The following is a 26,770-nucleotide window of genomic DNA, read 5'->3' on the forward strand; positions in this document are numbered from 1 at the left end:
CCACACAGCTTTATTGGAGAGCTTCAATCATGTGATCTGTGTGCAGGTTTTAATTATGTACTGGTACAGACTGTGGCAGATGGCTCTTGGCTTCCAAGTTTAACCTGAGGGAAATCGAGGTTTATGGGTTCCATCAGATATTACTATCTTTCAAAAACAACAATAATGGAAGCAAAAAGACCACCGCGAGTTACCTTCTGCAACATTTATCACTGAATTGGTGTGTGCGTGTGTGCAAAATGCACAGCTGTGGTTAAATAAATGAAACCTCACAGAAAACACTATGTAGAGAAATTAAAAGGACTGTTGGCTGTATGAAAGAATTGGGTTGGAACTATCCATTTACCTAAACCAAACTCTGCAAGATAATAATGTCCTTGTTTATTTTATTTCAAGTAAAGACATCAACTACATCAGCCCTGAAGACTTCCACATCCCTTCCCAGCAGCACCAACCCATCTCAAATGACCTCACAGGTGTCCAACCCAACAGCCTCTCCATATAGAACGACAGAAAACACAGGACAAGCATCACCAATGGTTACCTCAAGTTCCATAACAACACTTCCTCAGAGCCAACACACTGGAAGCATGAAGACCGCCAGCAAACCTCAAACCACCAGAACCACAGAGGTGACTACGACTCTTTCAGCCTCCTCAAGTGACCAACTTCAGACAGGCACAGGTTCCCAGAGAACATCCTCTCCTGATACCAAAACCACCTCACATGCTCCCAGTGTAGGCAGCTCATCTCCAAGTCCACCCTCCACAGAAGGAACCTCAGTAGTCACAGGACTCACAACGGCAATGACTGCTCAAGATTCTACCCCTGCCACCACTCAGGGCTCACTGACATCTTCCTCCCAGACACTGTCAACTGTGTCACCACTCAGCACTTCTACACAGGAAATAACAACACTTTCTCAGAGCCAACACACTGGAAGCATGAAGACCACCAGCAGACCTCAAACCACCAGAGCCACAGAGGTGACTACATCGACTCTTTCAGCCTCCTCAAGTGACCACGTTCAGACAGAGACAAGTTCCCAGACAACACTGTCTCCTGATGCAACAACCACCTCACAGGTTCCCAGAGAGAGCAGCTCACCTCCAAGTACTTCAGTTATGTTAACCACCACGGCCTCCACAGAAGGCACCTCAGGAGACACAGGACACACAACGGCAGTAACTGCTCAAGGTTCCACACGTGCCACCACAGAGATCTCAGTGACACCTTCCTCCCAGACATTGTCAACTGTGTCAACACTCAGCACTTCTACACAGGAATTAACAACACTTTCTCAAAGTCAACACACTGGAAGCATGAAGACCACCAGCAATCCTCAAACCACCACACCCACAGAGGTGACTACAACTCTTTCAGCCTCCTCAAGTGACCAAGTTCAGACAAAGACAAGTTCCCAGACAACACTATCTCCTGATGCAACAACCACCTCACATGCTCCCAGAGAGAGCAGCTCACCTCCAAGTACTTCAGACATGTTAACCACAGCACGCTCCACAGAAAGCACCTCAGGAGACACAGGACACACAACGGCAGTAACTACTCAGGGTTCTATACCTGCTACCACACTGTTCTCACCAACACTCTCATCTCAGAAAATGTCAACAGTGTCAACACCCACCACCTCAATTCAGGAATTGTCAACACTTCCTCAGAGCCAACACACTGGCAGCATGGAGATCAGTAGCAGACCTCAAACCACCTCAGTCACACCAACTCTTTCATCCTCTCCAAGTGGCTCAACTCCTGTACAGACTCGGTCCCAAGTGACATCATCTTCAGAGGAAAGAACCAACCCAACTTCTTCTGGTGTCAGTAACACATCCCCAGGTACAACAGAAGTTCTCACCCCAACATTCTCTCCAGAGTCTACTCCAGGAAACACAGCTCCGAGGACAACTGAGACCTCTACAACAACCACGACAAAAATCTTAATGACATCTTTACAACAGAAACTGCCAACAGTGTCACCACTCAGCACTTCTACACAGGAATTAACAACACTTTCTCAGAGTCAACACACTGGAAGCATAAAGACCACCAGCAGAACTCAAACTACCACACCCACAGAGGTGACTACATCGACTCTTTCAGCCTCCTCAAGTGACCAACTTCAGACAGGCACAAGTTCCCAAAGAACATCCTCTCCTGATACAACAACCACCTCACATGCTCCCAGTGTAGGCAGCTCATCTCCAAGTCCACCCTCCACAGAAGTCACCTCAGTAGACACAGGACTCAAAACAGCAATATCTACCCAGAGTTCTACCCCTGCCACCACTCAGGGCTCACTGACATCTTCCTCCCAGACGCTGTCAACTGTGTCACCACTCAGCACTTCTACACAGGAATTAACAACACTTCCTCAGAGCCAACACACTGGAAGCATGAAGACCGCCAGCAAACCTCAAACCACCAGAGCCACAGAGGTGACTACATCGACTCTTTCAGCCTCCTCAAGTGACCACGTTCAGACAGAGACAAGTTCCCAGACAACACTGTCTCCTGATGCAACAACCACCTCACAGGCTCCCAGAGAGAGCAGCTCACCTCCAAGTACTTCAGACATTTTAACCACCACGGCCTCCACAGAAGGCACCTCAGGAGACACGGGACACACAACGGCAGTAACTACTCAGGGTTCCACACCTGCTACCACAGAGATCTCAGTGACACCTTCAACCCAGAAAATGTCAACAGTGTCAACACCCACCACCTCAATTCAGGAATTATCAACACTTCCTCAGAGCCAACACACTGGCAGCATGGAGATCAGTAGCAGACCTCAAACCACCTCAGTCACATCAACTCTTTCATCCTCTCCAAGTGGCTCAACTCCTGTACAGACTCGGTCCCAAGTGACATCATCCTCAGATGAAAGAACCAACCCAACTTCTTCTGGTGTCAGTAACACATCTCCAGCTACAACAGAAGTGCTCACCCCAACATCCTCTCCAGAGTCTGCTCCAGGAAACACAGCTCCGAGGACAACTGAGACCTCTACAACAACCACGACAAAAGTCTTAATGACATCTTTACAACAGAAACTGCCAACAGGGTCAACACTCGGCACTTCTACACAGGAATTAACAACACTTTCTCAGAGTCAACACACTGGAAGCATAAAGACCACCAGCAGAACTCAAACTACCACACCCACAGAGGTGACTACATCGACTCTTTCAGCCTCCTCAAGTGACCAACTTCAGACAGGCACAGGTTCCCAGAGAACATCCTCTCCTGATACAACAACCACCTCACATGCTCCCAGTGTAGACAGCTCATCTCCAAGTCCACCCTCCACAGAAGTCACCTCAGTAGACACAGGACTCACAACGGCAATGACTGCTCAAGATTCTACCCCTGCCACCACTCAGGGCTCACTGACATCTTCCTCCCAGACGCTGTCAACTGTGTCACCACTCAGCACTTCTACACAGGAATTAACAACACTTCCTCAGAGTCAACTCACTGGAAGCATGAAGACCACCAGCAATCCTCAAACCACCAGAGCCACAGAGGTGACTACGACTCTTTCAGCCTCCTCAAGTGACCACGTTCAGACAGAGACAAGTTCCCAGACAACACTGTCTCCTGATGCAACAACCACCTCACAGGCTCCCAGAGAGAGCAGCTCACCTCCAAGTACTTCAGTTATGTTAATCACCACGGCCTCCACAGAAGGCACCTCAGTAGACACAGGACACACAACGGCAGTAACTACTCAAGGTTCTACTCCTGCCACCACTCAGGGCTCACTGACATCTTCCTCCCAGACGCTGTCAACCGTGTCAACATTTAGCACTTCTACACAGGAATTAACAACATCTTTTCAGAGTCAACACACTGGAAGCATGAAGACCACCAGCTATCCTCAAACCACCAGAACCACAGAGGTTCCCACAAGACAAGTTCCCACAAGACAAGAACCACAGACAAGTTCCCAGACAACACTATCACCTGATACAACCACCTCCCATGCTCCTAGTGTGAGCAGCTCACCTCCAAGTACATCAGATATTTTAACCACCACAGCCTCCACAGAAGGCACCTCAGGAGACACAGGACACACAATGGCAGTAACTACTCAGGGTTCCACACGTGCCACCACACAGGTCTCAGTGACACCTTCAACCCAGAAACTGTCACCAGTGTCAACACTTAGCACTTCTACTCAAGAATTAACTTCTTCTCAGAGCCAACACACTGGAAGCATGGGGACCAGCAGCAAACCTCAAGCCACCACACCGACAGAGGTGACCACATCCACTCTTTCATCATTGTCAAGGGGATCCACTCAAACACAGACAGTTTCTTGGGAAACATCCTCCTCAGGAAAAATAACTGCCCCATCTACTTCCAGTAGGAGGACCCCATCTGTAGCCACATCAGACATATTCACCGCCACAGAATCCACCTCAGGAAATGCGGGGCACACACTTATAACTGGAAGCCACAGCGTGATCACATCAAGAATTCCAAGCACAACTCTAGGCCGATTGTCAACAGTGGCGCACAGCAAGTCTACTCAGCGATCATCTACACATTCTCAGAGTTACTTGACTGAAAGCATGGGGGCATCCAGCATGTCTGAAACCAGCCTCCTCACAGAGGCTACCACAGAGAAGCAGTTTGCCTCTTCGCCTGGACCCACTGTGACAGAGACCTTCTCTCGTGGGACGTCCTCTTCAGGTGCGTCAGCTACCACACATATAAGGCAAGGGTGAGGTGAGAGTCCCAATGGTGAATGGTGACTAGTGTGCCATTCTTTCTGCCTTCCATACTTATGCATGGAGGTGCTGGCTGTTGACCAGTGTAGGGACAAACATTTTAGCTGTCTCTTTCAGCTCCTCATCTTCTGTGACTCTCACGTTCTCTGATGTTGAACCCACTTCTATCTTCTCTCCCTGTATGTCCAGGATTGACCACGAAAACAGACAATGACAGAAGTACAGTACTCTCAGCCACCTCCTTGACCCTTCCGACTCCCAGCACGTCCACAGCCTCCAGGTCCACAGTGCCTCCAGCCCCTCTTCCACCAGACCAGGGTAAGTGATACCAATGAGGTAGGACCCTGGTGGCCTCTACCAATGAGGTAGGACCCTGGTGGCCTCTACTGAGCCGGACGGCAATGCTGTAGCTGTGATTGCTAGACTGCATTTGTCAGTTTAGGTCCTTTTGTGTAGCTGAGGAATCAAGGCTTTTTAATTCATACTCTGTCCCATACAGGTCACAAACAATGCACCCTTTCCCCTGTGGTTTCCTCTAGACCAGTGATTCTCAACCTGTGGGTCACGACACTTTGGGGGGTCAAGCAACCCCTTCACAGGTGTTACCTAAGATCATCGGAAAACACAGATATTTACATTACAATCCCTAACAGTAGCAAAGTTACAGTTAAGAAGTAGCAACAAAAAATAATTTTATGAAAAATATCTATTAAAATATTTATTAAAATATATATCTATTAAAAATACATGTGTCTGTTAAAAATAATTTTGTGGTCGGGGGTCACTAGAGCCTGAGGAGCTGTACTGAAAGGTCACAGTATAGGAAGGTTGAGAACCACTGTCCTAGAGCGGTTCATGTTGAGTATCACTCTACTCACTCACAGTCTCTGCTCTCTGGGATTAGAGCTTACAGGGAACCACGGGGCAGTCCCCAAACTGGGTGCCAAAGGCTATTTTGTGCATCGCATTGGGCTGGGAGGGGAATATTCAAGGACTGATGAACTGTTCTATAGGTGAAAGATCAGGATACGAGGAATAAACACTCAAAAGACCCTAAGGGGGATGGAAATAGGGTAAAGGTGAACAGAAGGAGGCTTCCTGGTAAGAACTATGGGAGGGGGAGAGCACCCTAGATAGGTCAATGGTCTGAGCAGCTAGAATAAAGCCACGGGAGCGAAATGATGGTCCTTGTGTTGGGTGGGGAGCTCCGAAGCATTTGGAATTGCCCAAGAACTATGCGGGCAAATGAATCAGGAAGGATATAATTCTGCATAGCGGTGGCTGGTATGGGTAAATTTGGGAATGCTGAACGAGGCATCAGTGAGGAAGCCAATAGACTGTGCTAAGCCAATCAAGACCAGGCAGTATAGCGTTAGATCCACTTGGGAAACACTTAAGACAAGGTTTCCCAAACTGGAATCCGAGGACATACAGGGCGGTGTCTTCAAATTTATCTGGAGATGTACCGCTGCAGTAAACAGTGACCAGTCTTTGCCGTTTTGGAGTTTCATCTTTTTACCGTTTAGTAGTTCTGACTTCCCCGTCAGAGGATATCCTATGGCAATATCTTAACAGCAGGACTGTTATGTCAGGATGATCTAATCTGAGGGATGCTGAGGGTTCCAGCTGAAGTAAACAAGATGTGTGTGTATGGAGAGGTAGAGTGAAGAGTAAGGCCTACAGGGAAGGTAGGCCTTCTTCTGGAAGAGGGAACAGGTAAGGTGTGAGTTAGGGGAAGCTCTCTCAGGATCCTTCTGAACCTGAAAGGAGCGAAGACCCTCAAAGACTCTGCTGTCTCCTCTATTCTGGCCTAGGGATTTCCCTCTTCCCCTACGGGTCAAGCTCTGAAGTTAGAGACAAGCAATTGTTTGCCAGGACTGTGGATTTTACCTCACCAATCTTCAAGATCCAGATTGGCTTTCCCCTCGGCTCCTCCCTGCGGGATTCCTTCTACGTGAGTCTCTCTCTGACCGTAGCCTTGTGTCACGTCTGTGGCCTCTGTTCTCTGGGCCCTGTCTCTCTGCAGAGATGGCCCATGACAGAGCAAATGAAAGAATGGAGGTCACTTTGTTGTACAACACTTTTGTAGCCTTCTTTGGTGTCAGAGTTTCTAGCTGTGGAAAGCCACACCTCCCTGCCCGTGTGGACAAAAATATCCTTCCCCTAGTGAAAAGGACTCTTGACTGTTCCACAAGCTTTTTCCCATGAGGAAGAAGCTAGGCTTGGAAACTTGGTTGGCTCCCACCATTTCTATTTCCCTCGGTTACTTCCTGATTCCCTGGGAATGGCGATCCTGGCTCCTCTTGCCCTCAGGAAGAGAAGTAGGGACACCCAATGAGAGCTCAACACGGTAAAAGGAAACAGGGCATTGACTCCTTTACCCTCATCTGATGTGTCACAAGCTTCCAGGTAGGGCAAGGCTCTTTACTAAGAGGGCTTTGCTCTGAGGAAAGCTGGGATGCACCACAGAGGCAGGAACAGTCCACTCCCTTAGACTGATATGGGAATGTCCTTACAGGGGTGAGTACCTGTGAGGTTGCTGGGTTCCGAGTTCTCCTGCAAGGCAAAACGTGCACAAGGAGACCGTTGATGTTGACACCTCTAACTCTCTGCACAGATGGGCTCTCAGGGGGAGCTCTTTCAAGGAACTGGCCCTAGACTAGGATAACCCTTTCCTCATCCTTCCCTAACCAAGAACCCTTGTGTTCAGTTTACAGATAACGGTCAGATCATTTTCCCCGAGTCAGACTACGATGTCTTCTCCTACCCCAACCCACCTCAAAGAGGCTTCACAGGAAGGGAGCATGTGGCCATAGTGGCCCCATTCTGGGGTGATGCTGATTTCTCTAGCTCCAGGGGAACCATATTTTACCAGGTGGGTCATTCAAGGCCTTGGCAGTCAGGAGCTCCCCAGCACCTTCCCTGGAGGGATCAGGGGCACTTCAAGGGCATTGTGTCACAGCCTAGATCTTCGTGGAAAGGGACTGAAGTTTAAATACAAGGTGTAGAGGAAGCCAAGAGAGAATGCTAAGTAGACGCTGGAACACCCTACTTCAACCGTGTGAAGACCTGCAGGTGACAGGAATGGAGGCTGAGTCCAGCAGAACCCCGCCCCGTCTGCACCAACACTCCTGAACTGAGTTAATAATGCCAGCCTGTGAAAGTGTATAGCAATAGCTGTCCTAGCAAGTATGTTTCGTGTGCCTGCCGCTGACAAAGCTCGGCCTCAGTTCCAAAGATGGACATACCTGCACCCGTCCTTAAGGAGTTACATGCTAGACTCGGGAATGTAGAACTAGACACATGTGGTCATACCGTGCGAGCTGATTTGAACTAAGAGATGCCTCAGCTCAATTCAAGAAGGCTTGGGTTTCTGGATAAGGATCCTCTAGTTCATATGCCCCAAGATTTTCCTTGATTTTAAAGTCAAAGGGGTTTGTAAAAATTCAGACTTGGGGAAAAGATGTACAGGCAGCCATGGGCATCGAGGTAACTAGCATCCCCAAGCAGGAAGCAGGGACCCCTTAGGGTTCTAAACCTTCCTAATGCTGAGACCCTTTAATATGACTCCTCATGTTGTAGTGACCCCCCAACCATAAAATTATGTCACTGCTATCTCATAACTGTAATTTTGCTACTGTTATAAATCATAATATACATGTCTGATACTTGACCCTCGTGAAAGGGTTGTTTGAACTGCCCCTCCCCCCAAAGGGGGGTCACAACCCTCAGGTTGAGAACGGCTGCCTTAGGGGCATTAGAGGGCCTCTCACTTCCTTGCTCTTACCCACCTTCCTGTCCTAGGACTACATCACATTTTACGATGAGCAGCACCAGCTAATCCGGAAGGTGGAGTCTCTGATTAATGAGTTTACAAGTGACTGGAGCTTCAAAGCCAAGTGGACACTGAAGGTCACCTGGGTCAATGTTCCTGCCTATCCAGCCCGGGGGAGCTTTGGGGTGAGTGGACATGGACAGCTCCTGTGACCCTTATGGAAGCCGAACATCCCATCATCCTAGTGGGAGCTACCTTTCCAGCATACCCTGGCTGGAGAAAAGATTGCTGGTTCTACTATCCCCTGAAAGCATGGTCTACTGAGTACCCACAGTGGGCCAGGCCTGCCTCTGTCAGACACCTCAGCTGCGTTTACAGGCAAGAATGTCTGGTGACTGACAACTTCATGTGACTCCCACAAGTCAGCTTTCCTCTGCTAATAGTGAAACACCAGTGTGTGGCACTCAACAAACATTTCACCGACTCCCTGCTGTGCACAGGGCATGCGCAAGTTCTCCATACCACCCAAGTGGAGGGGACACCTGACAAAGCCCTTACACATCCGGAGGGAGAGCTAAGGAGGGCCCCTCTCAGGGCTGCGGTCTTGTGTAACCTCTCAGGTTCCTGCGTCTCTCTTACAAGCCTTCTTCTAACTGGGCTGCAACCCACAGCCCTCTATATCCTCTCCCTGAAAACAAGTTACAGGGAAGGAACATAGGGCATGCTAAGAGCTTCCACACCTAGGGTAAATGTTGCCTGCCCTACACAGCAAGCTTGCCGACACGCCCAGCCTGGGTGGATCAGGAACAGGCAATGTCCCTGGGTCTGCTCAGAGGTGTGGGAACACCAGGGAGGAAACCTCAGACCTCTCATAGACATCTCCGATTGTCTCTCCCCAACTTGCAGACCAATACCTACCAAGCCATCCTCTCCACAGATGGGAGCAGGTCCTACGCCCTGTTTCTCTACCAGAGCGGTGGCATGAGGTGGGATGTGACCCAGGGACTGTACAACCGAGTGCTCATGGGCTTCTCCAGGTAAGACAGGGTCGGCTTGCTGTCAGCACTGGCCTGTGAGAGTCAAGTGTTCCCTGCTTACACTCCCATCCTGTGCTTGAACATGCAGCTCTTCCTGATGAGGAAGCCCCCATTCATCCTGACTCTGTTCCTATTTCAACACCTGTGTACTGGATTCCTTTAACCTTTGACCTCCTTGGTTTCTCTCCACTGACATTAGTTGACTTCTCAGCTAGCAGCCACTTAGTACACCTATTACGTCATATTATTAATTAATTAATTAATTCATTTATTTATGGTTTGTTTGATTTGGTGATCACATGATAGCTGATGACTCTCCTACAAGTAAAACCATTATCCTATAGGTGAGAAAACTCAGGTTCTAGCGGATGACTCATTTGCCCAAAGTCAGAGAGTTTCAAGGTGGCAAAGTGGGCATCAGAACGCAGGCCCCCGAGAGTGGCATTTGTGATTCCCGCAGGTTAGATGGAGAAGGAAGTGAGGAGAAGAGCTGTCTGGCTGCAGTGTGGGCTCCTGCACACGAAGGGGCCACAGCCTCTGAAAGAACAGCTCCCAGCTGCCTGCTTGTGTGGCAACTGGTTGTGAAGGTCACACATGGTCTGTGACCACGGTTTTCTTTTACATTCGGGTGTGTACAGCCTGGCTAGCGTGGCTTTGACTGGCTTTCGATGTGCCATGAATGAGGAAAGCATGTAATTACCCAGGCAGCTAGCGATTTCACACCGACTTCAGTGAGCCCAACAGAGACGTCACGCATGTATTTGTCCTCTAGCCTGGGTGACTGCAGAGAAAAGATCATGCTCCTGCAGCGGCCCTGGGACTGCTGCTGCAGACTTCCTTCCATCCTGGACCCTCAAAACTGTGACAGTGGAGGTGGTAGGCCCTTGAATGTGGTCTCCACTCAGATCTGAGGGATTTACAAATGTCACTGCACTGACGCTTTAAAACGCTCCGACATAGTCAGGGGTCTCTTTCACCCAGATATAAAACCCCCAAAGTCAGACCAGATCGCCAAGCTAGTAAGTGCAGATTCAGCCGCTGGAAGTGAATGCTGGACCCAGACACTGACCTTGAAGCACTCAAGTATGCCCGTAGATTGCTTCAAGGGAAACAAAGGAAAATCTGCCCTCAGCTCTGTGGCTCCCGCACCCTGTGTGTACGGAGTGAGCCTGCTCATGTCTCACTCTCACTGGTGAGATGTGGGATGGAGACAAACCTCCCCACCCCCACCCATCTTCTCTTCCTTCTCCCCCTTAGTACTGGGACCGTGGCTCAATCTGGCTGCCCACCTCACTGAGCCATGGGCTACCAGCTGCTGACTGGGGGGCTGGCTAGGATGACTGACGTACTAAACGAAGCGCCTGAATGTGACGCGGAGGCCTGAGAGTCTTTCCTTTGCCCGCAGTGGAGATGGGTATTTTGAAAACAGCCCACTGACATTCCGGCCAGCAGTGGAGAAGTACCGTCCAGATCGATTCCTGAACTCCAAATTAGGTAAAAGTGCCACCCACCATATTCGAGCTGGCTTCAGGCTTCCCTTGCCCTCCACACCATATGCCATGGCAATCCTAGGCAGACGTAGCCTCTCCATCACCCTGGAGAGCTTCCTGCACAAACTGACTACCTACAAGTGCATCCACAGTTGATCCTGCCTGGACCTTTTCACACCCTCAGCCCCTCTAAATCTCATTTCACAGACGAGCCAAACCCCGGGTGTCTGTCTGTCTGTCTGTAGGTACTCTGGTCCTGGAGTGAGGACCACAAGGGAGATAGGTGTGAAGTTAGGATAACCCACATAAATGTCCTATTCCAGAACTGGAGTGAGACCCTTAAGGAAGTCTACCAGGAGGCATTGCAAAAGGCCAGCATTCACTCGGCCAACATTTATTGAACTCTTACTGTCTGCCAGACAGTAGGTTAACAGACAGAAAAATGAAGAGAAAGAGGGAGAAGGCCAACTACGTTGGCTCTCAACAGTCAGTGTGATAGAGACCCTCGTGACCAGAGGCGAACTGTGGCACTTCCTCCAAGACTCGGTCTAATATATAGACTCCAAAGGGAATATCGCCTTCCAAAATGTGATGGAGGAAAGGTCGTGCTAGCATTTGGGAGAGGTCAGTCATGCAGATCGTAAAGGGCGAGTCCAGGTCTATCTGATCTGGGACAAAGATGTTTGACAATGAGACACGTAAGTTGGGTCAAATGACAGGTGGGTGCCACCCTGTGGAAGAGGGTCTCTCTCTGTTAGACACATCAGCTTGGGTATCTCACGGAGTGTGTGTATGTGTGTGTGTGTGTGTGTGTGTGTGTGTGTGTGTGTGTGTGTGTGTGCAGCATTATAAACAATGTTACTCTTCTGAAAACAGTTGCTTCATTAATGTGAATATAGGGGTTGAAAATCTCACACAGTAGATCATATTTTGTCCCGGACTGTAGGGAGTCTTTAGAGTCTGCTCCTCTCCCTAAAGTTGTGTGTACAGTATGAAACTTCCAAGGAATTGGAGGTTTGCAACCCTGCTGAAGATTTTTCTGGCTAGTCCTCCCTTCCCAAGATGGTGTCTGGGTCCAAAAGAGGCTTCCCAGACTCACAGGATAGAGCAAGGCCCCACCAGCCTGTCATTTTCTCTGCGTCTTCCAGCTAGTTTCTGGGCCTGGACCTCTCTCTGTCCCCGTTGCTATGGCCACTGAAAGGGAAGAGGAGGGTGCATCATGAAATGGAGCGTCTAGGGCATGACTGGCAGCTATGTGTCTCTAGGGGAGGAACTGTAGTGGTTTGAGAATTAGAAGGCACGGCAGAGTGAGAACCAGCTAGCAAGAAAGAGAAAGCAAGAACAACAGTGAGAGCGAGAGCGAGAGAGCGAGAGAGCGAGAGAGAGAGCGAGAGAGCGAGAGAGCGAGAGAGAGCGAGCGAGAGAGAGCGAGAGAGAGAGAGAGAGAGAGAGAGAGAGCGAGAGAGCGAGAGCGAGAGAGAGAGCGAGAGAGAGAGCGAGAGAGAGAGAGGAGGGAAAGTAGGTTGGTCAAGTAACGCCTCCCTGCCCGGCACTTGTCCCAGAGTTTAGCCCTAAGGTCTGAGATTTGAAGCGTTTGGAACTTAAGTTCAAGGTGGTTTGGAGATAATCATTGCCAGTGTGAAGTGGGCCCCTTCCTAGGAAGAGCTATCCAGAGAGGCAGGAGGACATGGATGGAGGATGCAGTCATGAGCTTGCGTTGAGCCTAACTGAAGCCGAGCTCGCAGCCCGTGTCCTGTTATAAGCACTGCTTTCCTTGTTTCTCAGGCATCCGGGGACTGCAGGTCTACAGGCTACACAGGGAGGTGTGGCCCAACTACAGGCTCAAATGTCTGCAGTGGCTGGAAAGTCCGCCTCAGCGGCCCAGCTGGGGCTGGAACAAGATTTCCTGCCCTTGCTCCTGGCAGCAGGGACGATGGGACTTTCGGTTCTGGCGCATCAACACAGGTGATAGCTCCTCCCGGTCCTTCACAAACGCGCTCTGCTCTGCTCATGCCTGTCCTGCCCTTTCCCGGGCACCCTGAGCACCCCCCACCCCACCCCCACACACAGAGCCCCTGCCCATCTGACCTGCTTCAAGCTCCCAGCCTGATGCCTGTCCTGCCCTTTCCCGGGCACCTTGAGCACCCCCCACCCCACCCCCACACACAGAGCCCCTGCCCATCTGACCTGCTTCAAGCTCCGGCCTGAGGATGTCTGCTCTCCTCGCAGGTCTGTGGGGCAGGCAGCTGTGCAGCTTCTCCTCCGGGCGAGGGGGCGTGTGCTGTAGCTATGGCACCTGGGGTGAGTTTCGAGAAGGCTGGAGAATGCACAGTCCTTGGCAGTTTGGTAAGTATCTTCCTGGAGATCCCAACCCCTGTCTGCCCTGAAGCCTGCGGCTCTTCTCAGACAAGCTATGGGGACCTTCTGGATGAAGCCTGTTGGCTCCAATGCTTCCTAGCGACTTCCTCTCTGGTCCCAAACCCCGGATTGTGGGAAATTCAGAAGCAGCCTTCCTCCTCGTATTCTCTCAGATTAGGCCAGAATGTGTCTTCTATCTTCGTTTGGCCTTGTGCTCTCAGCCCGGAGTGGGGAATTTTTCTAGGCCAAGGAAGAGAGCCTACTTTGATGCTATCCTCTGGGTCCCATGTGTTGGGGGAAAACTTAGAATCATCCCACCATAGAGACCTTCCGAGGGAGCTAGGGCACGCAGAGGTGAATAGGGGAGGGGAGCTTGCCTCTGCCCACCCTGGGGCCTGCTCTAGTCTCTAGAGTCTTCACACCATCAACTCTGTTCTCTCTCCTGCCAGCTCTCTGAGGACTTGTACCATGTGCCCTGCTGTGTAATAACCCCAACATTCATCCAACGAGGACATACAGTGCCATTTGATTATAGTTCACTGGCAGCCATTGGGCTTGGGAGAGTATGTACTGTGCCGTGCCTGACTCTAAGGGCACTATTCTTGCTGCTAATATCACCATATTCTTCCAAATGTGGCAGTTGCTTCCCCGGGGCTCCTTCCTCCTGACGAACTGTTCTTCTCCACAGATGAGGAGCAGGAGGCACAGAACTGGTGCTGCCGTTGGAATGACAAGCCCTCTTTCTGCGTCCAGTACCAGCTCAGGCGGCCCCGAGTTAGTTGTGCTGGGTACAGGCCCCCCCGGCCCGGTGAGCATCATGGTTGAGGTGGATTAGCAAGGGATCGACTTCCTAGGGCAGAATTGCAGCCACGGGGATGATGTTGACGGGTCTTGTGTGAAGCTAACAGTAAACAGAGGGACTTTGGATCTAGCTTTTGCGAAGGACTGAGGATTGAGGCCAGGGACTACGAGTGATGAGGACTTTGGAGTAGATTCTGGAGTCCACCAAACTTGAGTCCCCCAAGATGGAATCCCTACCAGCTGGGAGTCTGCGGCCATGGCCCTAATTGGCAAATGTGTAACCTCCTTCCTTTTAGCTTGGACATTTGGTGATCCCCACATCACCACTTTGGATAACGCCAAGTACACCTTCAACGGGCTAGGGGACTTCCTGCTGGTTCAGGCCCAGGACAGAAATTCTTCCTTCCTGCTGGAGGGCCGAACTGCCCAGACTAGTTCTGCCAATGCCACGAACTTCATTGCCTTTGCGGCCCAATACAACACCAGCAGCCTGAAGTCTCCCATCACAGTAAGTGAGGGGAGTCCAGGGTATCCTTGCATTCCCTTCCCCGGAACCCCTCAGGGGCCATCAGCTGGACACTGGAAGAGGAAGAGTATAAACAAATGAGGAGAGATTCATTGTCTACTTTTCTCACTTCTGTGTCCAATTACAGGACAGGGAATAGTTGCTCTAAAATTATAATAAAAAAATGCTGTCTTTTATCCTGCACTAGGTCTGGCACCATAGTGCCCCAAGACATCCGTTAGATGTCTTCATCTCAGTCAGTAAAGCATCTCACCCACTTTGCTCTATCCCACATCACACAGCCGATGGCTTCTCTCCGAGCCTGGCAACAATCTCTCTACCCGCCTAGTTCCCAAGGCAGGTTGCCACCATGCCAGACATACACATCCCAATTCCGTGGCAGCCCAGTGTCTCCAGCCACCACATACTCTCTTAAAGTCAATTAAATCACCACATGAAAGAACACACAACACAATAGCCTCTGATCCAATTGATAAGATATAATTGCCCACCTAGACATACAAAGCCCTGTACACATCCATCCCTTAAGACTATTCAGAACAACCTGTAAATGTGCAGAGAGGAATCTTAACATCCGCCTCCATGTTCTCTCTGCTGCTTCTCTCCTCTCTCCTAGCTCCAGTCTCCTCCTCCTCTCTAAAACTTTTCTCCCACCCATCCTTCCTTCTTGTCCAATGACAGGCCTTGTTCTATCTTGTACCTGCCTTCCCCTGCATAATGACATCATCCTACAGGGAACCACTTAAGGAAAAGAAGGGCGTTCTGGACAATTTTCTGTCACTTCGAAGTAGGAGTCATCTGAGAGGAGAGAACCTCAATTAAGAAAATGCCTCCGTAAGGTTGGGCTGTAGTCAAACCTGTAGGGCATTTTCCTAATTAGTGATTGATGGGAGAGGGCCCAGCCCACTGTGAGTAGCACCATCCCTGGCCTAGTGGTTCTATAAGAAAGCAAGCCATGAGGAGCAAGCCAGTCAGCAGCACCCTTCCATGGCCTCTGCATCAGCTCCTGACTCCAGGTTCCTGCCCTGTTCGAGTTCCTGTCCTGACTTCCTTCAGATGAACAGTGATGTGGAAGCATAAGTCAAATTAACCCTTCCCTCCCCAGGTTGCTCCAGCCCTGGTGCCTCTTCACAGCAATCGTAACCCCAATTAGGACAAAGGGTTCTTTTGGTTCACAGTTCATGAGTGAAGTCAGCGCATCATGGCACCGGGAGTATGTGAGGAGGCTGGGGACATACTGTGTCTGCAGTCACAGTGAGATGAGTCCTGGCACTCAGCTCTCTTCTTTTTTATTCCATCTGGGTCCCCGTGCACACAACGACACTGCTCACATTTGGAGTAGATCTGCCCTTCTTCTCAGTTAAATATCTCTGGAAAGACTCAGGTAGACACAACCAGAGATGTGTTTCCATGGCAATCCTACATCCTGGAACAAAGGGGCACATCGACAGTGGAGTGAGCAGAGTAAAACCTAGAAGTGACAGGATTACAATACGCGTTGTCTATTAATGTTTGGCATTGACACAATTGCTGGGCTGCCAGCGAGCTTCCAATGTCACTGTTTGCTTATAACACAGTGGGAACAAGGGTGTTATCTGCTCCCCAAGGCTTCCCTTGATAGCCTGGCTCCCACTGAGCTCTCCACACACAGTAAGGATATGTCTGCATATCTGGCCCAGATTTTAGCCTTGCATTGCTCTCTAGAGCCTCATTTTCAGGCCTTGGTTTTGCCTGCTGGTTGGGCTTAGTCCTCCTCCTATTCTTTTCCAGGTTCAGTGGTTTCTTGAGCCCAACGACACAATCCGAGTTGTACACAATAACCAAACGGTGGCCTTTAACACCAGCGACACTGAAGGTAGGCTCGGTAATGTCAGCAAGTGTCCCACTCTACTTCCTCAGGCCCCTGGGAGTGGTGTGCTCAGAGGAAGTGGGTAGAGGCTACAACACCCAGAAGAATGGAATGTTTGCCCTGCCTGCTATCCCTTAAACTGCTCCACTGGAAGATCTTCAGCCAGCCTGGGCATAGAGTTTTCTTTGTTTCCTACCCGAGAAGGGAGAAGGGGCTGGAGATTGGTCTGGATGGTGTGAGACCTTTAATTCAGGCATGGTCAGGATACCCCAGTGTCCTCTGTGCCATGAGTTGTCACTGCTGCCGAGTCCAAGGGACATGCTGGCTACGGCATCACTTGTTGTCCTATCTTCCAGACTTGCCCGTATTCAATGCCACTGGTGTCCTACTGATCCAAAATGGCTCCCAAGTCTCAGCCAACTTTGATGGGACAGTGACCATCTCTGTGATTGCTCTCTCCAACATCCTTCATGCCTCCTCCAGCCTGTCAGAGGAGTACCGCAACCACACAAAGGGCCTTCTGGGTAAGAAGCAGAGCTCAGACCGTACCAGGACAGTCATCCCTCCCATGGGCCTTGGACTTCTCTACCCTGCCCAGTTCCTCCTCGGCCCACTAAGGGCACAGAGAGGGGCTGCTTCACACACTGTTTAGGCTAATTTCCTGTTTGCCACTTCCTTTCTTTCTTTTAAGAGACCTTGAAGGAGATGCTATGGGGAAGGTGGAGGCTCAGTTGTCTGCTTCCTCCCCTCCCCGTCTCTATGTTTTCTGTTTTTAGTCTCCTTCCTTCCTTCCTCCCACCTTCCCTCTATATTCTTCTTGGCTTTCTTCTCCCCTTTTAAAGCACAATGGCAGGGTGTGAGTGCCTGGTCCTCTCCCACCTCCTGGGACCCCAGACCTGGGACAGATGCAGCTGCCCTGTTGAATGCTCCTTGGAGAAGGGAAGCTGTGGTGGTGAACCCCCTGCTCTGTCCCACAGGAGTCTGGAATGACAATCCAGAAGATGACTTCAGAATGCCCAACGGCTCCACCATTCCATCCAACAGCTCTGAGGAGACTCTTTTCCACTATGGAATGACATGTGAGTCTGGGGGTCCTCAGGCCACTGGGGCAGGTCAGTGAGGGAGCTGCTGTGTTGTCATCCTTGTGCTTGTGGGGGATCTTATGCATCCTTCATAAGGTCTGAAGATTTTGCCATTGTCCTATGTCTGTCCCCTGCTTCTACCCTAGCTGTGTGTCTCTTCCAGGAAGGGAGGAGAGGAGTGGGTGGTCTTCGCTCACTGAAGTAGGGATTTCCAGACGCTGAAGCCATCCTGTCCCTACCAGCTCCCGTGCCACCCCCTTACACACAGAACCATATACAGAGGGTTAGGGGTGGGCACCACTGAGGTATGACTGGAGTCTCATACCACCCTTGTACTTCCCGTGTTACAGGGCAAATCAACGGGACAGGCCTCCTTGGGGTGAGGACGGACCCTCTGCCTTCCGACTTTACTCCCATCTTCTTGTCCCAACTGTGGAACAAGAGCGCCGCCGGTGAAGACTTGATCTCTGGGTGCAACGAGGACGCACAGTGCACGTTTGACGTCCTGGCCACAGGAAACAGAGACATCGGACAAAGCACCAACTCAATCCTTAGAACATTCCGGCACGTGAATGGCACGCTCAGTAAGTGACATGAGGAAAGGCAGAGAGACCTTTCCAGAGATGGGGAGCAGACAAGGACCCCCGTTTCATGACATTCCTTCAAGCTCTACATTTTCATTCTCTTGATGGACCAAACCCTCCCAGCTCACTCAGGCCCTCTGGGGGACAACAGCTTTCTCTTCACTGCCCTGTCTGTGCACTGTCTCCTCCAACACTCAGAACTCCTTCCCTGACACCCCTTTTCCTCCCTCTCCCTCCACCCTACTGTCTTCTTTGGGCTCACTGGTAACTTGGCCTGCAAGGCTCTCTCTGTGGAGAAGTTATGTTAGGGGTGGGCACCACTGAGGTATGACTAACAGTCAAAGCTATGTTCTCTCAACTTTTGACACTGCCTTCTTAAGCCCCTCTGATCTGCCATGTCTTAAATTTCACACTTTAGTCACACTCCCTTTCCTGAATTTTTTTCTTTTAGCATTTATAACTACTAAGAACATTTTATAACTTATAATTCCCTTAGGCCTCTTTTTCGGTCACTTGTTCATTGCTAGAGAGATTAGTGCCATCTGTGTATCACATGCTCGATAAATCTATTGATGAAACGTATTCATATGCCATGGGATAGAAAAACAGGGTTCCGGGATACAGGGTGTTGAGAGAGTTTGGCCTCTCTTTCTGGAAAGGTGGAATGTCTATCTACACATCACCCTCGTGGGTTTCAGCTCTTATCAGGGGTAAAACTGACTATCTGTTCTCAAGGCCCAGCATGGCATTCTGTTCAGGAGACTAGGGGCTGGAGAGATGGCTCAGCGGATAAGAGCACTGGCCTCTCTTCTGGAGGACCTGGGTTCAGTTCCCAGCACCCACATGGCAGCTCGCAACCATCTGTAACTCCGGTTGCAGAGGATCCAACACCCTCACACCGACACACATGCTTACAAGCCAAAACATTGATGCACACACAATAAAAATACAATTCCAATTTTAAAAGAATTTATTTAAGAAAAAGAAAAAAGAAAAGACAGGGAGCCTAAAGGTTAGACAGTGGGCAGTGCAAACTCAATACACTCTACACAGCTTGCAGAGCACGGAGGAAGACTGAGTCCTGCTCCCGGAGGCTGGCCGAGGCTTGGCAATGTAGGAAGAGTCATGGGGAAAGAGAGCAGAAAGGGAAGACTGGAGAGAGCCGCGTGCATAACTAGTCTCCGTGTTTCTCTGTTTCAGACCAGTACCCACCCCCTATCCACTACAGCAGCAAGATTCAAGCCTACAAGGGGCGAACAGTGGCCATTGAGATCACCAGCGACTCTAAGGATGTCGTATTCAGCCTCTCCAACAAGTGCAGTGGCTTTGAGCTCTTTGGTATGAATCTTTGGCTGCCAATGGGATGGGAGGAGTCACCTTGAGCTTTCTTGCGTCTCTTTACTCTGTACAGCACCCTGATGTTTTGTTTTGTTTTTTTCATTTGAGTATCTAGGACCAACAGACATTTTTCTTTCTTTCTCCTCCCCTCCTCATCTTGTTTTCTCTCTTCTTCTTCTCCCTCCCTCCCTCCCCCTATCTGGGACAGGGTATTCCTACAATAGCCCAAGCCGGCCTGAAACTTCCTATGTAACCCAGGCAACAAACAAACTTAAGGTTGATGGTGGGTTTTCAACCAACCTCGAATTACCTGAAAAGGGGGTGGGGGGGTCTCAAGTGAAGAATTATCTAGATCAGGCTGGTCTGCAGGCGTGTTTGTTGAAGGAGTGAGGGGTGTCTTGATTGTCAGTTATGGTGACCCATGAACGTGGGCGGCACTGATTCATGGGCGAAGCTCTGAGCTGTTTAAGAATGAAGAAACGGGCAGAGCTGAAGACGCAAAGTGAGCAGCAGGCAGCATGGGCGATCTGTTCTCTGCTCTTGATCGGATGTGACGACTAGCCAACGTCCCCTCTGTGGTGGGCTTACAAGTGTTTTAACTTCAATTATGTGCCTTTGTACATATGTGTGTACAGGTGCTAGAGGTTGGGTGCCCCTGAGCTGGAGTTAGGCAGTGTGAGTCACCTGAGGAGGGTGCCGGGAACCGAACTCCTGTCGTCTAAAGGAGCAGCACATACTCTTAACCGTTGAGCTATGTCTCCAGCCCCTGAGAAACAGCATTTCCGAAGATTGGTACTCACAGCCGGTCATAGCAACTCAAGCCTGTAATCCTCTGGGAGAGAGGCTGAGGAAGGAGCTTGCCATGAGACCAAGTCCAGTCTTCGATACAGAGCGACGCCCTATCTCAAGAAAAAAACAGTAATGCCTATAGTGCAAATGGGTGGCCCTCCCCAAGCGAGTAGCAGTACAGAGTTTAGATAAATTTAAATAGGTCAACTGGCTCTGGATACACACAGGTAACGCAAAGGTCGTTTTGCCTCTATTTAATAACAGGCATTTTTTTTGAGACAAGGTCTCATTAGCTAGCTTTGGCTGCCCTGGAATTCACTATGTAGAACAGGCTAGACTTGAACTGTCAGAAATCTGCCTGCCTGCCTCTGCCTCTTGGGATTGAAGGCATGCGCCATCTTGCACAGCTGTGTGCCTCATTTTAACCATCATGGAGCATTTACCAAACTATCAGAATAATCAAAATATGACCATTAAAAAAGACAAGTTCAGCCTGGTGGCAGTACACGCCTTTACTCCCAGAATTCAGGAGACAGAGGCACTCAGATCTCTGAGTTCAAGGCCAGCCTGGCTTACAGAGAAAGTTCCAGGATAGCCAGGGCTACACCTATCTCCTGGAAAAGAAGAAGAAGAAGAAGAAGAAGAGAAGGAGAAGGAGAAGGAGAAGGAGAAGGAGAAGGAGAAGGAGAAGGAGAAGGAGAAGGAGAAGGAGAAGGAGAAGGAGAAGGAGAAGGAGAAGGAGAAGGAGAAGGAGAAGGAGAAGGAGAGGAGGAGAAGGAGGAGGAGGAGGAGGAGGAAGAGGAGGAGGAGGAAGAGGAGGAGGAGGAGGAGGAGGAAGAGGAGGAGGAGGAGGAGAGGAGGAGCAACAACAACACCACCACCAACAGCAACAACAACAGCAACAATAGTTTTTAGGGCTGGTGAGATGGCTTAGCAGGCAAAAGCACTTGCCACCAAATCTGACCCCCGTCTCACCCCTGGGACCTGTATGGTAGGAGGAAAGAACCAAGTCTTGCAGGCTGTCCTCCTACCCCCACACAGGATAAATAGATGTAATAAAACTCATGTGTTTATAGCATTATCACATCTATTAAAAGAATAACACACTGTGGAATGAGACCAAAAACTACAAATAACACTGGCGCTGTCCTTACGGCAGTCAGCCATACTTGTCTCTGGCTTTCTATCTCCCTGTCTGATTTTCTGGACTGGGACTAACACAGCACATCTTCCCCTCTTAGTAATGGCATCTAAGAACCTGGGCTGGCAGCTGTGACTTGGGTTAAAGGGCCAAAGTTGGAAGGGATGGTGACTTTCTTTGCTAAACCAAAGTCATCAGGGAACTTCCTCTGGGCCCTGACCACCAAACTGTCTCCTTTTGCTTTTCTGGTGTGGAGGGGTCATTAAACCTTGGCACGCAGTGGCAGGCGTTACCGAGACTTTCTGCCACCCTGGACATCCTGGAAGGTGATGGCCTGAAGTTAACTCCTGTCCACCCCTACTCTGTTTCTTCCAAGCTGTTCTTTAATCCCTGTAGTCTGACGTCTGGTGAGGTACCCAAGGCCTGGAAAGTCAGGGGAGGGCATGCTGGGAAGGCAGAAGAGATTCTGGAGGTGAAGCCATTCCACCCTGCAGCTTGGGGATGCGTTGAGAGGACCGTACTTGGTCTTCTGAATCCTAGTACAGCCACAGGCAGGGATGCATGTAGGGGCCTCTTCGTTAGGGGATGGGTAGCCTTCCCTTGTGTGTATGTCTACACGCACCCATCACATTCAGCAGGTGCTGCCTCCCTCCTGCTTGGAGCATGACCGCCATTGCCCTGGGGTTCCCAGCTCTGCTCTAAAGGATGCCTATGGGTATGGGAAGACCACCTCAGTAGTCCGGGTGTTAGATGCCAGGACGCACTGACCACAGAGCAGAGAGCTCCCCCAGACACTGAGGTCTCCTTTTCTCTGGATAGAAAACGGGAGTTTGCAGTGGACACCAACATCCCCAGAAGCATGTACCCTGGAGATTCTAGCAAGGGATGTCAAGACTAACTTGTCGTCGGTACTCCAGCCTGAGACGGTGGCTTGCTTCTGCAGTAAGGAGGACCAGTGTTTGTACAACGAGACCAGCAAAGAGGGCAACTCTTCCACTGAGGTGAGTAGTGGGAGCTGGGGGCTCTGTGTGTGTGTGTGTGTGTGTGTGTGTGTGTGTGTGTGTGTGTGTGTCCTCTCCTGGGCAAGGTGTATGTAGGGAAGAGGGTGGAGCTGTGGTGGGTGAGTAGTGCAGGGGCCATCTTGGGCTACAAACATGTATGTGAAGTGGAACCTTCATCATTGCTTAGAGCACAAAAGAGTTTTGTGTCTCACCTCCCACCTGGTCAGGCTTAAAATGTTCACTTCAGCCTTTCCCATGGTTCCCTGCGGTAGCCCTGGGGTGTAGGACAGGAAGTTTTACCTGTGCTTCTGGATAGAGGTCTGTAGCCACCAGCTAGCTGCCCTGACTCCCTCCAGACCAGGGGGACCTGAGCCCACTATGCTCACACACAGAAGCCCTTATAGAGCAATATGGAGAGTAGCTCACCTCTCTTTGGGGTTGGGAAGAGAGGGGTGGGATGCTGCCTTGTGTCCCCAGCTGTTTGCTGTCTGTGGAAGTGTACCTTCTTCAGTTTGGAGAAAATCCTCTCCGTCCACGTTTGTGGTGAAGCCTCATGACCCAAGTCCACAGATTTTGCCTTATTTATGCTTTGTGGTTTTGCTTGGGGTTGTTGTTGCTGTTGCTGCTGTTGTTGTTTTGTTTTGTTTTGTTTTGTTTTGTTGTCCTCTCTGTTTCTTCCCCTATCTTACTCTGCCATGGATTCCAGGGAAGGAGATGTGCTCGGAGGGAGGCAAAGCCGAGAGCCTGCTACAGGGCCAGGGAGGGGATTGTATAGCTTCGGGAAGGGACTCACAGCAGAACTCAGGGCAGATGTCCCTTAGCTTGCGGACACCAGTAGCCCTGCTGTTATTCAGGTGACCAGCTGCAAGTGCGATGGGAACTCCTTCGGCCGCTTGTGTGAACAGTCTAAGGACCTCTGCACTGAGCCATGCTTCCCTAATGTGGACTGCATTCCTGGGAAGGGCTGTCAGGCCTGCCCTCCAAACATGACTGGAGATGGGCGTCATTGTGCAGGTAAGCTTGGGACAGGGCCCTGGCAAGAGGAGGTTCAGGTGATTTGTCAAGGGTCTGTGATAGCCAAACACAAACTGGTGTCTCTGTCTTTAGCAACCTGTCTTCAAATACCTCACGATCAGGAACTGTGATGGGGGAGGACTTGGGAGATGGTATGGGGATGCAGGAGAGGATGCAGAAGCTGAGGATGGGGCTGGACCAGACCCTGCTGGAGAAAACATGGGGAAAGACTGATGGATAAGGTTAATGAGCCAGAGGCAAGCTAGGCTCTCAGGTACCTGGGCCTCTTCAGAGACACAGGGGCTCTGCCTTTCACAAGTCGGGGCATTTGGAGGTGTTGCTATGGGAACCTTGGGACAGAGGAACCTCAGTTTTCCTTTGGGTTCTTTCCTGTGCGTCTGCTCCTCTTTCTCTGAGCCACTGTAGTCATGGTGACAGAGACGACAGCGCAACCTTTCCAGTCCTCTAAGACAGCCAGGGGACTACCATCTTCTGGGCAGAGTCCAGAGTGGGTGGAACCGGAAGACGGATGTGAGGGAAGGAAGCAGGCAGACTGCGGTCCTTCTGGGTCCCTCTCTGACAAGGATGCTCTGGTGAACATGCCATGCCCTGTGCAGAGGAGAAAAGAACACTTATCTGCAGACAGAAAGGTTGCATTACGGAGAAACGCGTGGAGAAGATGTGGGGAAGATAGTTTGGGGTTCAGAGTGGCCCGCAAGCACAATACAGAATAGGCGAGCATGGGGGAGAAACCAAACAAGATATTCCAGGGCTATTCCGACAGGTCGTTCACTCCCATCAGCTGCCTTGTCACAGTGTGGCTGATTCTCCGACTCCCTTTCCAGCTGTGGAGATCTCTGAATTCTGCCAGAACCATTCCTGTCCTGTGAATTACTGCTATAACCATGGCCACTGCGACATCTCTGGGCCTCCAGGCTGCCAGCCCACTTGCACCTGCGCCCCTGCCTTCACTGGTAACCGCTGCTTCCTGGCCGGGAACAATTTCACTCCCATCGTCTCTAAAGGTATGGCTGACTGCTCCTGCTGTGCCGGCCCCTCTCGTCTCTCATGCCTGGGGATGATGGGTACATTAGTGTATGAGGCCTGAGTTCCTCAAAGGCACAGATCAGAACTGAGGTTTCCTCCATGTGGTGAGTTTGGGGCTGGAGGACATGGTGAGGGCCGCTGTCCCCTCTGCAGAGGACAGACCAAGGCGGAAGAAGCCTCAGGAGTGTAGAGAGAGCCTCCTGTGCGATGTGTGGAAGCATCGCCTGTCAATAAAATGCTGTTGGCCTGCTAGCTTAGGCAGGAAATAGGGAGGCGAAAGTTCTGGTGCAGAGAGGGGATTTCTGGGATAGTCAGTGGAGAGAGATTTGCTCCAAACTCTTAGGAAGAGGATTGCGTGAGGAGAGGAAACCAACCTTGCGGTGAAACTTAGAACAGAGTAAGTCATGGGCATCGGGAATGTGCCAAAGCTTCCGGCCTAAGAATTTATTCACAATAATGCAGTCTCAGGGTTGTTATTTCAGGAAACAAAGAAGCCGGGTGGAGAAGCTCACGGTTACACAGAAGGCCTGGCCAGCACAGAAGCAGTGGGGAAGTTGGCTTTCAGTGACCTTGCTGTGGTAGACGGAGCTATCTCTCTGAGTGGACACGAGGGAAATGTTGGCTAAGTCTGGGTCTCCTTTATCTCCAGAGCTTCCCTTGAGGACCATCACGCTCTCTCTCAGGGAGGACGAAAACGCCTCTAACGCTGACGTCAATGCCTCGGTCAGTGCTGGGCTCCTGGTGGGAAGTGGATCTTGAAAGGGTCCTACGGGGACTGTGCTGTAGTTTGCACATCCTTCAGAAACCTTAATTTCCCAAAGCGGGGGAGCCTCTTGCCCAGGGGTGGTTCAAGGTTCTGAGATGTCAGGAAGCTTCAGGGTTAGAGAGTACAGAATGTGTTAGAATAACCAGCCTGTCCTGAGAAGAATCTCGGGTGGTATGTCACTCCAGTCTGTCCCTCTGGGTACCCCCTCATGATTCACGCTCTCTGGCTGCTCCATGGCAGAAGTCACCTCCTCCCTGATTTCCCAGAGGGAACCAGGACTCCACTGATACCATATTCCTGTCTATACCTCCACTAAGCAAAGTAGCCAGGTTGGTGAATGGCGGAAACTCTAGACTCCTATACACAGGGACTCAGAACGCTGCCCTGCCTCTCTCTAGAGCAGAAGCAGTAATTAGACAAGCTATTTATAGCAGCTTTGGGTGTAAAAGTGAACGGGAGTAAGTAGTACCTACCGTAGGCTGTGTCGAGATTTAAATGATAATGTGTGGAAAGCCCTTGGCACTGAAACACAACACACATTCAAAGTGATCGTTACTATTAATACCCTGACTGCCAGAGACGTCAAATCCCAGCTAGTCAGGTCTGGTGACATCCATCTGCTGCCCTTGGCCAAAGGTTCTTTGAATTTAACAGGTGACATTCTTGGCACTTGGCCATCTCTAGGGCTTAGCTGAACGGTCTGTGTTTGGTACATATGAGGGGAGAGGATGGGCAAAGGTGTTCCTCTCAGAGGTTCCCCTGGCAATGCTGCGGCAGAGAGGACAGGACACTACATTCTTCACCTGCTGAGTATTTGTTAAGCCGGGACCCAGGCCAGCCTCTGAGGGGGGGAATGAAGAGAGCTGCCTGGGTCTTACATTCAAAATCCTCATCCCATCCCCCATTCCCCCCACTGTAGGTGGCAAACGTACTAGAGAACTTGGACATGCGGGCTTTTCTCTCCAACAGCTTAGTGGAGCTGATACGAACGTAAGTGAAGTTGTCCCCCCATGGCTCCCCTCTCCCTCTCTCCTGCTCCTCAAACTCCCACTGTATCCCTCCCGTACAGCTCTCCCGGAGCACAGTCCTTGGGCAAGCCCATTCATCACTGGAAGGTCGTCTCCCACTTCAAGTACCGTCCCAGGGGACCCCTCATCCACTATCTGAACAACCAGCTGATAAGCGCCGTGATGGAGGCCTTCCTCCTCCAGGCTCGGCAGGAGAGGCGGAAGAGGAGTGGAGAAGCCAGGAAGAACGTCCGCTTCTTCCCCATCTCCAGGGCAGATATCCAGGACGGGATGGCCCGTGAGTCACTCTATCTGGGGGACAATACAGGGATTCGTTGGAGAAGAGGAGAAAAGTAAATAGAGGGTCACAGACCTGCAAGCCATGTCAGCCCTTGGTAGAAGAGAGTGAAT

At 50.6% G+C, this 26,770-nt stretch overlaps 1 protein-coding gene across 1 annotated transcript in view; it reads left to right on the top strand.

The window, feature by feature from the left end:
- Window positions 1-465: 465 nt before the first annotated feature.
- The window catches only part of Muc4 (mucin 4, cell surface associated), a 28,160-nt gene continuing 1,855 nt past the window's right edge, over window positions 466-26,770 (top strand). The window contains exons 1-22 of the mRNA XM_032900119.1: window positions 466-4,716; window positions 4,944-5,072; window positions 6,569-6,708; window positions 7,465-7,629; window positions 8,559-8,714; window positions 9,436-9,566; window positions 10,972-11,060; window positions 12,842-13,021; window positions 13,286-13,402; window positions 14,103-14,222; window positions 14,512-14,723; window positions 16,512-16,596; window positions 16,947-17,114; window positions 17,568-17,669; window positions 18,023-18,256; window positions 19,457-19,594; window positions 22,344-22,525; window positions 23,380-23,539; window positions 24,385-24,564; window positions 25,236-25,309; window positions 26,272-26,342; window positions 26,422-26,657. Coding sequence (XP_032756010.1) covers window positions 537-4,716; window positions 4,944-5,072; window positions 6,569-6,708; window positions 7,465-7,629; window positions 8,559-8,714; window positions 9,436-9,566; window positions 10,972-11,060; window positions 12,842-13,021; window positions 13,286-13,402; window positions 14,103-14,222; window positions 14,512-14,723; window positions 16,512-16,596; window positions 16,947-17,114; window positions 17,568-17,669; window positions 18,023-18,256; window positions 19,457-19,594; window positions 22,344-22,525; window positions 23,380-23,539; window positions 24,385-24,564; window positions 25,236-25,309; window positions 26,272-26,342; window positions 26,422-26,657 — 7,249 coding nt within the window. The 5' untranslated portion in view covers window positions 466-536. The remainder of the gene's footprint in view (window positions 4,717-4,943; window positions 5,073-6,568; window positions 6,709-7,464; window positions 7,630-8,558; window positions 8,715-9,435; window positions 9,567-10,971; window positions 11,061-12,841; window positions 13,022-13,285; window positions 13,403-14,102; window positions 14,223-14,511; window positions 14,724-16,511; window positions 16,597-16,946; window positions 17,115-17,567; window positions 17,670-18,022; window positions 18,257-19,456; window positions 19,595-22,343; window positions 22,526-23,379; window positions 23,540-24,384; window positions 24,565-25,235; window positions 25,310-26,271; window positions 26,343-26,421; window positions 26,658-26,770) is intronic.

Source organism: Rattus rattus, chromosome 4, assembly GCF_011064425.1.
Source record: "Rattus rattus isolate New Zealand chromosome 4, Rrattus_CSIRO_v1, whole genome shotgun sequence".
Classification (NCBI taxonomy): Eukaryota; Metazoa; Chordata; class Mammalia; order Rodentia; family Muridae; genus Rattus; species Rattus rattus.